This window comes from Hyperolius riggenbachi, chromosome 9 (genome assembly GCF_040937935.1).
Source record: "Hyperolius riggenbachi isolate aHypRig1 chromosome 9, aHypRig1.pri, whole genome shotgun sequence".
In the NCBI taxonomy this organism is placed as follows: Eukaryota; Metazoa; Chordata; class Amphibia; order Anura; family Hyperoliidae; genus Hyperolius; species Hyperolius riggenbachi.
Window position 1 is genome coordinate 9,430,569 of NC_090654.1, and position 13,825 is coordinate 9,444,393.

The 13,825-nt window shown below is 45.3% G+C and overlaps 1 protein-coding gene across 6 annotated transcripts in view; it reads right to left on the reverse strand.

The window, feature by feature from the left end:
• The window catches only part of NISCH (nischarin), a 151,051-nt gene that overhangs the window by 52,392 nt on the left and 84,834 nt on the right, over window positions 1-13,825 (reverse strand). For 4 of the 6 annotated variants that reach the window (XM_068251897.1, XM_068251896.1, XM_068251895.1 and 1 more), the window contains 2 exons: window positions 11,119-11,232; window positions 1,738-1,828 (listed from right to left, as the gene is read on the reverse strand). In XM_068251897.1, coding sequence (XP_068107998.1) covers window positions 1,738-1,828; window positions 11,119-11,232 — 205 coding nt within the window. Of the gene's footprint in view, window positions 1-1,729; window positions 1,829-11,118; window positions 11,233-13,825 lie in introns of all 6 variants that reach the window. The other 2 variants (XR_011023797.1, XR_011023798.1) reach the window with 2 other exon arrangements.

A 13,825-nucleotide genomic window follows, 5' to 3' on the forward strand; every position in this document is an offset into this window, starting at 1 on the left:
TGTTTCTGACATTATTGTCAGATCTGACGAGACTAGCTGCATGCTTGTTTCTGATGTGATTCAGACACTACTGCAGCCAAACAGACTAGCAGGGCTGCCAGGCAACTGGGATTGTTTAACAGGAAATAAATATGGCAGCCTTCAGATCTCTCTCACTACAGTTGTACGTCAAGAACGCAGTTCTACTTCAATTTTGATTTCTGGTAGCAGGTTTAATGCTGTAAATCTTTTAGACCAAAGAAGAAATACAGAGTTTTATACCACTTTAAAATAGCAAAAAAGACTTGTGTAGCAGCCGTCTATATTGGTGGTGATAATTAGGGAAGGTCAAGGCGATGCACATTTTGGGTTGATGCAGGATTATGCAAATTTATGCAGATTAAAAATGGACAAATCGAATTTTACCTCAGCAGGATATGACCATGCTGGACGGGAAAGCAGGCAGGAAGGTGGCAGCAGGGGTAGCGGTGGGGAAGGGGTGTCGGTTCCCCCCCCCCCTTTCCTCACCTGGGTCCCCCCTTCCCCGCTCCCCCTCCAGCTAGTTTCAATAATTTAAAATCAATATAATGTAGCAGTTGGTGCGCAGGGAACTTACTTCCTTGCGCTCCACCACTCACCGTGTCACTTCCTGTAATGCCGTCCAATGTACATCAGAGGACGGCATTACAGGAAGTGACACGGCAGCGGTGGGACGCAAGGAAGTAAGTTCCCCGCTCACCGCCTGCTACATTATATTGATTTTAAATTATTGAAACTAGCTGGAGGGGGAGCGGGGACCCAGGTGAGGGAGGGGGGGATGGGGGACGACGACTCCCCCCCCCCTCCCCGCTGCCAACCCAGTCCTGCCTGCTTTACCCCTCCAGCATGGCGGCCCACTCTCACCCACAGGCTGTGACACAGAAACGGATCAGTTTGTGTCCAAAACTGCCTGTGAAGATGGGGATCCGTTTTCCCATTGCTTTTCACTACCCCTGCGTGTATCCGGGGTCTGTGAAAATGCAGCAAATCCGGACTGTCCGTTCAGGTTTTAAAAAATGGGTCCCCGCAAACGCAGACAGATCTGTTTTTTTTCTTGGGTGAGGACGGCTGCTATTTTTAACATTGCTATCCGTGGCTTTGGTTTTAATCCGGGCTCAAAAAAACGGAGCCACGAATACGTTTCCGAACCTAGTGTGAACCAGGCCTTAGGGCTCATTTCCACTATCGTGAATTCGCATGCGTTTTTCGCATGAAAATTCGCATAGCAATACAAGTGAATGGGACTGTTTCCACTTGTCAGGATTCTTTTGCGTTTTTCTGTGCAGAAAAAATTTGCATGGCAGAGCCATCAGAATTCGCATACCGCTATGCGAATCGCATACAATGTATTTAATAGGAAATTCGCATGAGGTTTGGGTATGCGAATTTTCATGCGAATTTTCATGCGAATTCGCATGGAAACAATGGAAAAGCACACCAGCACTGCCATAGTTAAATTCGCATACATCGTCATCCATGCGAATTCGCTTGCAAATTCGCGTGAAAATTCGCATGGTCCCGCATGCAAATTTTGCATTCGCATGCGAATTTTTACCGCGGCGATTCGCACCGCACAAGTGGAGATGCAGCCTTACACAGATGCTGTCAAACATTTTCAGACAAGCTCAGAATCAGCACGAATGGAAAGAGAGGAGACTGGGGCTGACAGACTGAGCACACAGGACAGCGGCCGCAGCCAGAAGATACATACATGATTACCTGGGCTGGAGGCAGCAGACCGAGAGACAGAGGAGGAAGCGGTTGGAGAGATAGCAGAGCTGGACGCAGCGAGCCGGAAGTCCTCGCTCATCTGACAAATAAAGGGACAGACATGAGTGTGAGACGAGAGGAAGACAACACAAGGACCACAATCACAGGAAGAGACTGGCTGCCCTTTACTAAATTACATCTCTGCTCCTAAACAAGAACATCAATTATCCTGCAGTCATGTGACAGCGCACCCTAGCTTCCTGTCCTACAACACACACTGGAGAAAGCCAATTAAAGGTTAAGGATTGCAGCTAGCATACAAACTCCAATCTGCATACAATCATTACTCTCTCATTGACCATCACTGCAGAGTCATTAATACTGGCTGTATCATGAGTGATTGTGCCTAAAGTCTTCCAAATAATCACTCAAGCAAACAAAGTATAAACAACTACAGGAAAAACTAAAACCCTTAGGCAGACAGTATTCCTGTATAAAAAATTAAGTATACACATGCAAAAGAGTGTGTAATCCAGCAGCAAAAGTGTCCCATACAACGTTTCCCTATATTGCTTGCCTATCTTATGTGAAAGTGTTAAGTGACTCATGCTGTCAGCTTACATTGACTCATGCTGTCAGCTCACCTTTCCAGTCGATCTGCAACAAGCTGTGTACAGGTTGAAAGAATGCAAGTGAGGGAGTGAAATCTCACCACATTGGTTATGTACACCCCATGCTGGGTTATGCCTTAGCTGATATTAGCTTATAGGATAGGGGTACACGCCTGCTTGCAGGTTCAGCCTCCTCACTGTCCATCAGAACTCCTCCAGTCAGTAGAAATGTGAGTCAGCAGCATGAGGCAGGAAATACTGAAGAAAATAGTCTGCATTGATTTTGCTGCTGGATTACGTAATCTACCAAACGTATACTTTACATTATATGCAGAATTAGGGCCCTTTTCCACTATAGCGTTTGCGATGGCTGAATCGCAAAACCGCAAACCGCTAGTGATTTTAAAGTCGCTACGGTTTGCTTTTTAACATAGGAATCGCGGTAGGTAATTTCCACTACCGCGATTCGTTTTTTTGCCTGATCGCGATCGCGCGGCGGAGCGATTATTACCGTGATTTTGCTATGCGGTGCATAGCATAGCAAAATCGCGATGGCAAACGTCAGGAAATCGCTGGGAATTTTTTTTCTTTTGCGATTCAGCAATCGCTAGCGTTCAGCGTGAACGCTAGCGATTGCTAGTGGAAAAGGGCCCTTACTGTCTACAAAAGAGTTTTATTTTTTTGCCTGAAATTTCTGCTTGTAGGGAAAGTGTAGAGAAGACTAAAAAAAAAATATATAAAAGCAAAGTACCTTCCTTTAATTTTAGAAGCAAAACAACGATATAACTGAACGGTCAAAACAGGAACTACTAAAATTACATTAAATATCAGTTTTTTTCGCCCATGTCCAATGTCAGTATATTGGCTCTCAGTCCAGCATCTTCAAGATGTTGGAAGCTCTGGTAGATTGATATTCCTGTAAAAAATGACCAATTCCCCTCAAATGCTGTGACAAAAACGGTCAGGCAAAAAAAAAAATAAAAAAAAAAATGGTGGTTACACACACCCAATTTTGATTGGCCAATTATACCATCTTTATGTAGTATGACGGCCAACAGATTTTGAATACTATGAGTAGGATATGTAGGTAAACCCTCATACTACAAGGAGGTGGTGAAATTGGCCAATAAAAATTGGAGAAGTGTATGCTCCCTTAAGCCTGGTACACACATCCAATTTAGATTGGCCAATTTTACTACCTCCGTGTAGTATGAGGGTTTACCTACAATCATTTTATAGCGTTTAAAATCTTCTGGTCCTCATACTACACGGAGAGCGTAAAAACGGCCAATCATAACTGAAGCTGTGTACCATGCTTTAGGGAGAGCTAGAGACCAGAGATTGATGAGATGATAATTTGCATGCAAGTTTAATGCAAAATGTATGCAGGTTGGAATTGGACCAATCCAATGTTTGGATCCTCCCAATTCAAATCAGCATACCGTTTGCATGAAATTTCCATGCAAGCCCGAAGTATTAGTATCTTATTTACCCATCCCTATTAGAGGACACAACCAACCAATTGAATCCAGCGTCAGAGATTTAAAGTGAACCAGAGACGAAGCACCCTCATGTATTTTACCATAGAAATCAGTGGGAACATTAGAGAAAACACCTACCCTGCCCTCTGTTTCATCCTCACTGCTAAAAGTGTCTGTTATCTAGCTGAGATAAGAATCCCGGACTGTGCATTGAGTCTGGCTTTGCTATAATGACTCAGCTATAATGATTTCTGAGCAAAGCCAGCAGGGGGCAGGCTTGGACTTGAAGACAGCAAAGAGAACACAGTCTCAGCTATAATTATTCTGTAGCAAAGCCAGCCAACTGCTTAGTCGGGATTCTTATCTTAGAGGTGATAACAGGCAAATTAAACAGAGAACAATGTAACAAAGAGCAGATTAGGTGTTTACTGTCATGTTCCCACTGATTTATAAGGTAAAATACATGAGGGTGCTTCATCTCTGGTTCTCTTTAAGACATCGAAGGAGGATTTAGAAAGTTAGAAATAAACTTTTTCTGAAGAGATTCTCCTTGAGGAGAATGCCTGGGAAACATGTGATAGGGTTGATCATGTGACCCTCTGATTGGCTGGTTGTGATCATGTGTCCGTACAGCTTCCTGTTTTAGCCTACACAAGAGGCAGAAGGGAGAGCTTACCACATGATCATGACTAGCCAATCAGAAGCCTAGAATTAAATTGTCACACACACCCCTGCCCATAAATCCTCTCCTTCCGTAGGATGAAATGATCAACTCTATTTAACACAAGTGCTTCTCCAAAACGGGAACGTCAGAATTGGCTATTGTCAGACCTTCAGCTTTGAATTTATTTATTTTTTTATAGTGCTGATTGCACAGAGCTGTAGAAAACTAGCAGTAGTTACATTCTGATTGATTTTTAGATTCTACTCAAATTTAAAAAAGTGGCTAAAATGACCGAGATTCCCGCCTCGATTTTGAATCGGGAAAACACAGATTGCTTCCTGGATCTCACATGTATTGACCAAGAAGAGGACTAGACACTGAGATGCTGGTAATTAGGCATTGGTGCAAACTTCATGCAAATGTATGTCATGTGGAAATGGACAAATTTGATGCAACAGCCGTTTGACATTATAAACCAAAACCTGTCAAGTCAGAGGCAAAAGACAGCTACAAGTTTTGTTGGGGAACTAAGAGCTGAGCGACCAATCCCTGATATCAGTTTGTTCGACTAAACACATATGTGCAGAGAGCCATGTACTCTCAGGGTGCTTTCACACTACACACGATATGTTGCGCACCCTGAAAACCAGAAATGCAAATTTTGAAAAGTAGCAGTACATATTGCGCGATGTGCCGCAAACCGTACATAAAAGTATGCTCCGCTGCAGGTGTAACCACGCAGCGTACTGCAAATTATTCTGACAGATCGCGCCATACTGCTGATGATCTGATGGAAACACACCATTGCAATATAATTGCGTTGTGATGCGACTTTATGCTGTGTGAAAGTACCATCAAACAGGACAATCCATGAAAAAACAAAAAGTGAGCGTGAATGTAAGCTGCTTTCACAGTGGGACATTACAGGCGCACGTTAGAGCAGCCTGTAACACAGCCCAACTCACAGTAATGAAAAATGAATGGGCTGTTCACACTGCCCACGTTGCGTTACATTGTAACGCAGCAGGTAAAAACAATGTGCTGCATGCAGTGCTTTATAAGCGGCTAAGCCCCGTTAGACTGTTTGCACATGCTCAGTAATGTTGGAGGAGGAGGTCTCCCCTCCTCCTCCTCGGCCAGCCACATGGCTAATTAATATTCACTGCACGGTGTGACGTGCAGTGTTTACTTCCTGAAGCGGCCGCTCTGTACGGCGATTGGCCGGGCGGGACCACGTGATGCCGCATGCGTCCAAAAGTACGCATCACAGGACGCATGAAGAGCCACTTAACGTGGCTCAATGTAACGTCCAGCTACAACCCCACTATGTGTTGCGTTAGGGGCTCGTTATGCGACCTTAACGTGGCATCTAACGCAACGTCTTAGTGGGAAAGCCTTAGAGATGGTGAATGTGATGCAAATCATTTTTGTATGCAAATATTGCATTTTTGTATGCAAAATTATGCAGCTTGAACATGAACCAATCAAATCTTGCTGAGGCAAAATTTGATTGGAGCATTTTCAAGCTGCACATATTTGCATACAAAATTTGCAAAATCCTGCATCTAACCGAACATCCCCAGTGGGCTCTATTACTGCTGGAAGGATTGGCGGGCGGTAGGGTTATTCACTCACCCGTAATAAATTACATTTAAGAAACTACCCCTCCCTCGGTCAGCAAGACAGCTGCAGCCATTTTCCCTCCAAACTCTTCTGAAGGTCTGTGGCCACTCCCACCAGCCTGCCACGCCCTGTCCCCAGCCACTAGATTATGGTTGCTGAGCTGAGTGCGAGCCGTTGCAAGCAAGTGGGGGTGGCCACAACGGCTTTGCCAAGGAAGGGGGCGGAGTTTCTCACGTAATGAAATACAGATGAGCGAGCGCTTTATTATAAGCTCAACAATGCAACAATGAATAAAATGCTTTTATAGGAAGAAAACTCCCCAGTACAATGACTATTCCAGCTGTAGGCAGAGAGGAGCATTACCAGTGCATCCGTATAGAAGAAGCCACGCTATTTAGGCCACGTGGATCTCAGCTTACTGCCCGTGGCTTTTCTGTGCATCAGTAAGAAGTCACACTCCTTTATATATTTTTATATATTTTATTTGTGATTATGGTTTATAAGCACAGCACATGACTCATGACAGTGTATAAATATAGAACAGAGTTAGTAATCACATTATACAAACAATACAATGATGACACAAAGGAGGACAAGTTAAATGATTAATACTGTCATATAAAACGGGGATGTAAACATCTTCTGGCTGCTTGGGGGAAGCTCCTGTATGTATATGAAGGCACTGAGAGGCACTGAGAGGGGGAGGAAGTTACCAGGTGCAGCTCACACTATCATGCTTGGTACACGCCATGCAATTTCCCATCAGACTGACGATCGAATCGATAATTTGACAGGTCCAAAGAGATTTCTGGTAGATTTTACAGACCTGGCTGGATGGCCAATAGGTACCACTAGAAAAATAAAAAAAAGTCAGAAACTCACCTAAGGAGAGGGAAGGCTCGGTCCTAATGAGCCTTCCCTCTCCTCTCCCGATGCCCTCGGTGCTGCGCTGGCTCCCCCGTTCGCGTCCACCGCCGCAGGGACTTCGGAGGTTTTCGGGAGCACTCGGGCTTCCGAAGACGGGCCGCTCCATACTACGCACGCGCGAGTGCGTCATAGAGGGCGCTCGCGCATGCGTACTATGGAGCGGCCCCGTCCTCGGGAGCCCGAGTGCTCCCGAAGGCTTCCGAAACCTCCCTTCGGCTGCGGAAGTGGCAGTATTTGACCGAACTGGTCGAATACTGCCACAGGGGATCCTGCGCGCGACCGGGCACCGGGAGAGGAGAGGGAAGGCTCATAAGGACCGAGCCTTCCCTCTCCTTAGGTGAGTATCTGACTTTTTTTTTTTTAAACGGTAAACATTCACTTTAAGGGCTCTGCCTCTGACACAGGAGACCTGGGTCGGCTCTGCCTGTTCAGTAAGCCAGCACCTATTCAGGAGGAGACCTTAGGCAAGTCTCCCTAACACCGCTACTGCCTATAGAGCGCATCCTAGTGGCTGCAGCTCTGGCGCTTTGATATAAGAGAGAAAAGCGCGATATACCGTAAGTGTTCAGTGTTTGTTTTTCTGATCGATTTATATAGAAGTGTCAAACAAACAATCGTAAATCAGACCACACCTGTCCGAAATTATCGATTCAACCCTTAACCTGATGGAAAAATGCATCATGTGTACCAAGCATAACTGTAAGGGGCAGTTCACACCCATCAGGATTGGTGGGCGTCTTGTGGAATTGTGGTTTTGAGTAAGTCGCGAAATAATGCATTTCAATGCCATTGTATTTAACCCACTTTGCAGTGTGCAGCAGTGCATCAACATACCACGCTATAAACGCAGCTTACAGTGTTCTCCCCAGAATTCGGTTTCCAGCCGGGTGGCATGAAAAAGTAGCTGGGTGGGGCGAGATGAGAGAATGCTGCGCTGGTGCTTCTGTGTGCAACTCTGCTCACAGTTTAGGAGGAGGTGAGCTGATGACAGCCGGGTGCTCACCAAAACTAGCCGGGCGGAGCACCCAGCTAAAATAGCCTGGGGAGAACAATGGCGTATTTATGCGACCCTCAGACACACCCTTTAACGCAAAGGATTATGGGTAATATTACCGCAGCACTTTACAAATAGTGCTTTGTTCATCTCATTAAAGGATCCAACAAACTCCTGCATTATTAATGTCACTCGTTTTCCTAAAACATAAACATCTCGGTCACAATTGTAGAAATGGAAGCAAAATGGCAGCGAATGTCACCTTTACATAAAATACTATCTGTGTAAAATCTTACAGAAAAACTCTACCATCGTTTGTACAAATAAGTGCAATTTATTACATTTTTACATCCAGAAAATTGTGCAAACGACTTAAAGTTAACCCGAGGTGAGAGTGATATAGAGGCTGCCATATTTGTCTCCTTTTAAACAATACCAGTTGCCTGGCTGTCCTGCTGATTTATTTGGCTGCAGACGTGTCTGAATCACACAAAAACAAGCATGCAGCTAGTCTTGTCAGATCTGACATTAATGTCAGAAGCACCCGATCTGCTGCATGCTTGTTCAGGGGCTATGGCTAATAGTATTTGAGGCAGAGGATCGCAGCGCAGCCAGAGAACTGGGATTGCTTAAAAATAAATATGGCAGCCTCCATATCCCTCTGGCCTTGGTTTCACTTTACAAGTCCACTAAACTTAAAACACTGGACATCCTTATTCAGATATTATACTGTATCTGCTAAAATATTCCCAGTAATATATTTACATTAAAAAAACTACAGTTAAAAAATTAGCGAATATCCACACTTATGGAGGTCGAGGTTATAGTTCTATTTCCTGAGTAGATGAATGGAAGGTGGGGGGTTGAAATACTAATGCTGGAAGACTTCTGCATATATTGGAGATACCAAGAGATCCGACTAGAAAAAGGATTTATATGAAATGGGGGCCCCAAGCAAGATAGGAGTTTTTGCCCACCGCTGATGGTCATCTGGGTATTTTTATTAGTAAGATTTGGTGGGGGATAGCACCCAGCAGGCCCCCGAGACTGTTTCCAGGCCCTAGGCAACTGCCTAGGGTGACTTTTGGATGATCCAGCAAACTTCTTTTAAGGCCCGTTCACATAAACACTGGCTGCAGAAACGCCTGCGTTACTGCAACCTGTACATGTGTCCGTGTCCTGCGGTCGGGGGTGGAGCCATGGGATTTCATTTGATAAAATAGCTACACATCGCTGTCCGAAAAAAAATGTGCTGTTGTACAGTGGCCCAATGCAAAAATCTGCAATGGACATGTGTAAACGTGTCCATGACAAAGCACAGGCATCTAAGACAGGTACTCTTCTCTCTGCTGTATTACAGCAATAACTTCTCAGCAATTCTTACCATGTTCAGATATGACCCAAGCAAGTATTGCACATTCTCGCCACGTAAAAGTTAAAACCGTTTAATAAAAAAAAAAATTAAAAAAAACTACACTGAAAACTCCTGAGCAGCTTTGCTGGATGAATTAAGCCCTCTGTTTAGTAAATCCACCCCAGTGTTATGTCAGATCCTTGCACTATCCGGGCCTCGGATACCTGAAGGACGTCTTACAACTGCATCACACCCCCCCCCCCCTCCCCAATCTTAGATCAAAAGGATTCAATATCTTGGTCACACCCAGAGCACACCTCAAACCCTTTGCAGACAGAGCCTTCTGTCATGCTTCCCCTACACTTTGGAACTCCCTGCCACACCCAATCAGGACAGCTCCATCCCTGAAAGCATTTAAAGTGTACCAGAGACGGTGCACCATTGCTAATTTATACTTACCTGGGGCTTCCTCCAGCCCCATAAGCACTGTGGCTTCCCTCGCCGTCCTCTTCAGTACCTCCATTCTGGTGCTACCACTCCCAGTAATCCGGTCAGTTGTCACCAGTCGAGGCCTTCTTCCCAGGCACGCATGCCCCTCCCCCTGCCTGCGAAGTACTACTGCGCAGGTGCAGAACGCTCCAGGGGACAGGAGTGTGACGAGTGGTGCTGAGCTGCGCAGAAGGCCGCGACTGCCCGAATTACAGGGAAGCAGCAGAACGAAGGGGCCGAGGAGGATGGCAAGGGAGGCCCCAGTGCACATGAGGCTGGAGGAAGCCCTGGGTAAGTATAAATAAGGGCTAGGAAGCCATCTCTGGTTTCCTTTAAAGAGACTCAGAGCTGATTTTATACCTACCCGTGGCTTCCTCCAGCCCCATCCTCTCCGAACGCTCCCACGCCGCGGTCCTCTGCTGCCTGCAGCTTCGGGAACCGGCTCCCGTCACTGACATCAGTCGCAGCCAGCTATGCAGGAGAAGTGCGCCCTCTACGTGTCTTTCCTGCGGCTGCTGGAGAGATATGCAAACAGAGCACTTCACTTACGTTAGACTGGAACCGATTGATGAAAGCGCGGGGACCCGGTACCGACACTGCGGGCAGAGAAGGACAGCGGCATGGGAGCGATCGGAGAGGATGGGGCTGGAGGAAGCCACAGGTATGTATCATCTTTCTATTTGATCAGCTCTGGTACACTTTAAGGCCACACTGAATAGCCCCCTCTTCAGTCTGGCATTTATGAACACCTGACTATTTCCCCTGCAACACATCCAGCCTGCATTGATAGAAGTAATATCTATGCGCTTTGCGTCCTACTGGAGAAAAGCGCTTTACAAATGCTACTGTACTGTATAATCATATTGGCCATTGGTTAGGGATCGGGAGCGGTTCTCTTAGTCACATGACCTTTCTGACCAATAATAATCGGATATGGCCCAAATTATTATAATATTAAAATATTGTTCACAAGTCTGGGGGAATGTGAATACACTTTCTGAAAAGGCCTGAAGTTGGGGAATAGGGTAAATTATTTTTGGGAAAATTTAAGAAAATATAAAATTAACATTTAACATTTTAAGAATAAAATGTTAAAAAGACTTCAGTGAAAAATCCACAGTCGCCCCTGTTCTGGCCAATGATGGCAGATAATGACACACGGATCCTATTCACAGAATGAACGCTATGTCGTTCCCACAGACGGGTATAGAATCCTGGGAACACATGGCGGGGAGCTCCTGTTATACCTTTTTATCGGCGGTACTCAGTTTGATTTTGGCTTCTTTGGCTTTCTGGATCGCCTTCAGCACCTCCACCGTGTCCAGCTCCTTCTCCGTTGTCGGGGTGTTGTCCAGGCAAATCTGAGAAGGAGAACGGTCAAACAATCGTTTAAATCTAATCCATAGGTGATATAACTCATTCAGACAGAGGCGCCGAGTACATCTCTGACCAAATACTGTTGTATGTTCCCTATTTTTACTGCCTGCAGAAGCAGGACTATACCTGTGAAACGTGTTGAAAATACTGTGGAGTAGATCAATAAAAAATATTTTACCTGTTGAGATTGACAGTTTTGGGTCTGCTTTTAGGAGGCAAGTCCACCACTGCCTCCAAGCTATTTTAACTATTTTATCCTTTTGGTGCCGGTTTACATTGCAAATACTTGTATCCACCCCGGCTGGAGGGTTATACCCCCCTTTTTCCTTCTACAGAGAGCGACTTCTTAATCCTGAGTGGGGACAGGTCTAATACTCCCCACCTGCCTACACAGTGGTTTCCTGTGAGGTAACCCTGGTTTGTGAGTATAATTTGTACTCTCTAATTAACGCATCAATGTCGGTACATACTACACTATATTGGGCTCTCTGTGTCATCTCTTTTGTAACTCCTTTGCACGTTACAGGAATCCTATGTAGAGAGAGATATAGAGGCCATAACAGATGTGACACTGATAATATGACCAGTCTCCTGGTCTTCATAGCACTACTTTCCCAAGGGCCTGAGCTCACTAACGCAGGTCTGTCCGCTTTTCAGCATCTGTAACATTGATGTGTGGCTGGTAAGCAGACACACCTGTGTCAGTGGGCTCAGGTCCTCAGTATGTGTTGTATGGAAGGCTGCCTGTAAAATATACCCCAAGAGGGGGGCGTGGCTGAACTGGACATGTGAGCGGACGTGCGATTCCTGAGCTCCTCTCCCCAGCTGTCTTTATCCGCCTTCATCCTACTTATTTCGCCCGGTGGTTTGGATAACCCATACCTTACTTTGTTGCCGAAAGACTGCTGATCCGATTGATACCAAAATGGGTCCCAAAAAAGACAGGGAGAAGGAGAAGGGAGCGACTATAGGCCCGCTGGACAAATACCGGCAAGCAGCGCAAAATGGCCCCCCAGATGGCGTCTGCCACGAGGAAGGAGAACCGGCTGATAATCCGGAAACCGCTCGTATCCTGGAGGCCATAACTACTCTGCAGGCGACTCTTACCGATTCTCTCACGGCAAAAGTGGAGGAGGTCCGCACCGAAATCCAACTACTGCGGGCGGACATGGGCAACCTACGAGAGCGTGTCACGGCGGCTGAACAACGCATCTCACAGCTTGAAGATGACACCAAGCACATCCCCCGCGAGATGTCCACCATGCGAAATCAGATACGTTCTGTAATAACAAGACAGGAGGACACTGAGAACCGCTTACGCCGCAACAACATCAGGTTAGTGGGCCTCCCTGAGAACATAGAGGGGGATCAACCTGAGCTCTTTCTGGAAAAGCTCCTAATTAACCAATATGGCAGAGAGGCCTTCACTGACACTTTCTCCGTGGAAAGAGCCCATCGCCTGCCTACACACAATAAGCTACCCGGTGCCCCTCCACGTACCTTTATTGCTAGAATGCTCCACTACAGGGAACGGGACACCGCCCTTCGTTTAGCAAGAAAGGAAATATACAGATCGAGAATGCCTCTATCTCTCGGTTCCCTGACTTTGGGTTGGAAACCCAGAAACAGCGAGCCAGTTTCCAAGATGTGAAGAAGAAGCTAAAAAATCTTGACTTGCAGTATGCCATGCTGTTTCCCGCTCAGTTACGAGTGGTCTCGGGCGGCAAGACTTATTTTTTTGATACGTCACAGAAGGTACTCGACAGGCTGGATACAAGATCTGCTAAAAACAGGGCCTGAGTCTACTACGCATTAACAAGCCGTTTTTTCTTTTTCCGAAAAGACAGTCTTTTCTCCCCCTTAAGATGGTGACCTAAAAAGATTCCTTTTTTATTAAACTGCCTACTTTATTCCTTAAAATGTGATACAGCACAGTGCCAGCACTAGCTGAGCGAGAAACTTTGGAACGTAGCATTCTTACACCTACTACAACTTCAGGTTACCCTGTAGCTAGTACAAAAAGCGCTATGAATGATCAATACGAACTGATCCGCCATGTATACAACTTTAATGCTTTAACCACTTCACCACTGAGGGGTTTTACCCCCTGACCACCAGAGCAATTTTCACCTTTCAGCGCTCCTTCCATTCATTCGTCTATAACTTTATTATTACTTATCCCAATGAAATGAACTATATCTTGTTTTTTTTGCCACCAATTAGGCTTTCTTTAGGTGGGACATTATGCCAAGAATTATTTTATTCTAAATGTGTTTTAATGGGGAAATAGGAAAAAATGTGGGAAAAAATTATTATTTTTCAGTTTTCGGCCATTATAGTTTTTAAATAAAGCATGCTACTGTAATTAAAACTCATGAAATGTATTAACCCGTTGGTCCCGGTTATAAAACCATTTAAATTATGTCCCTATCACAATGTTTGGCACCAATATTTTATTTGGAAATAAAGGTGCATTTTTTTCAGTTTTGCATCCATCCCTAATTACAAGCCCGCAGTTTATAAAGTAACAGTGTTATACCCTCTTGACATAAATATTTAAAAAGTTCAGTCCCTAAG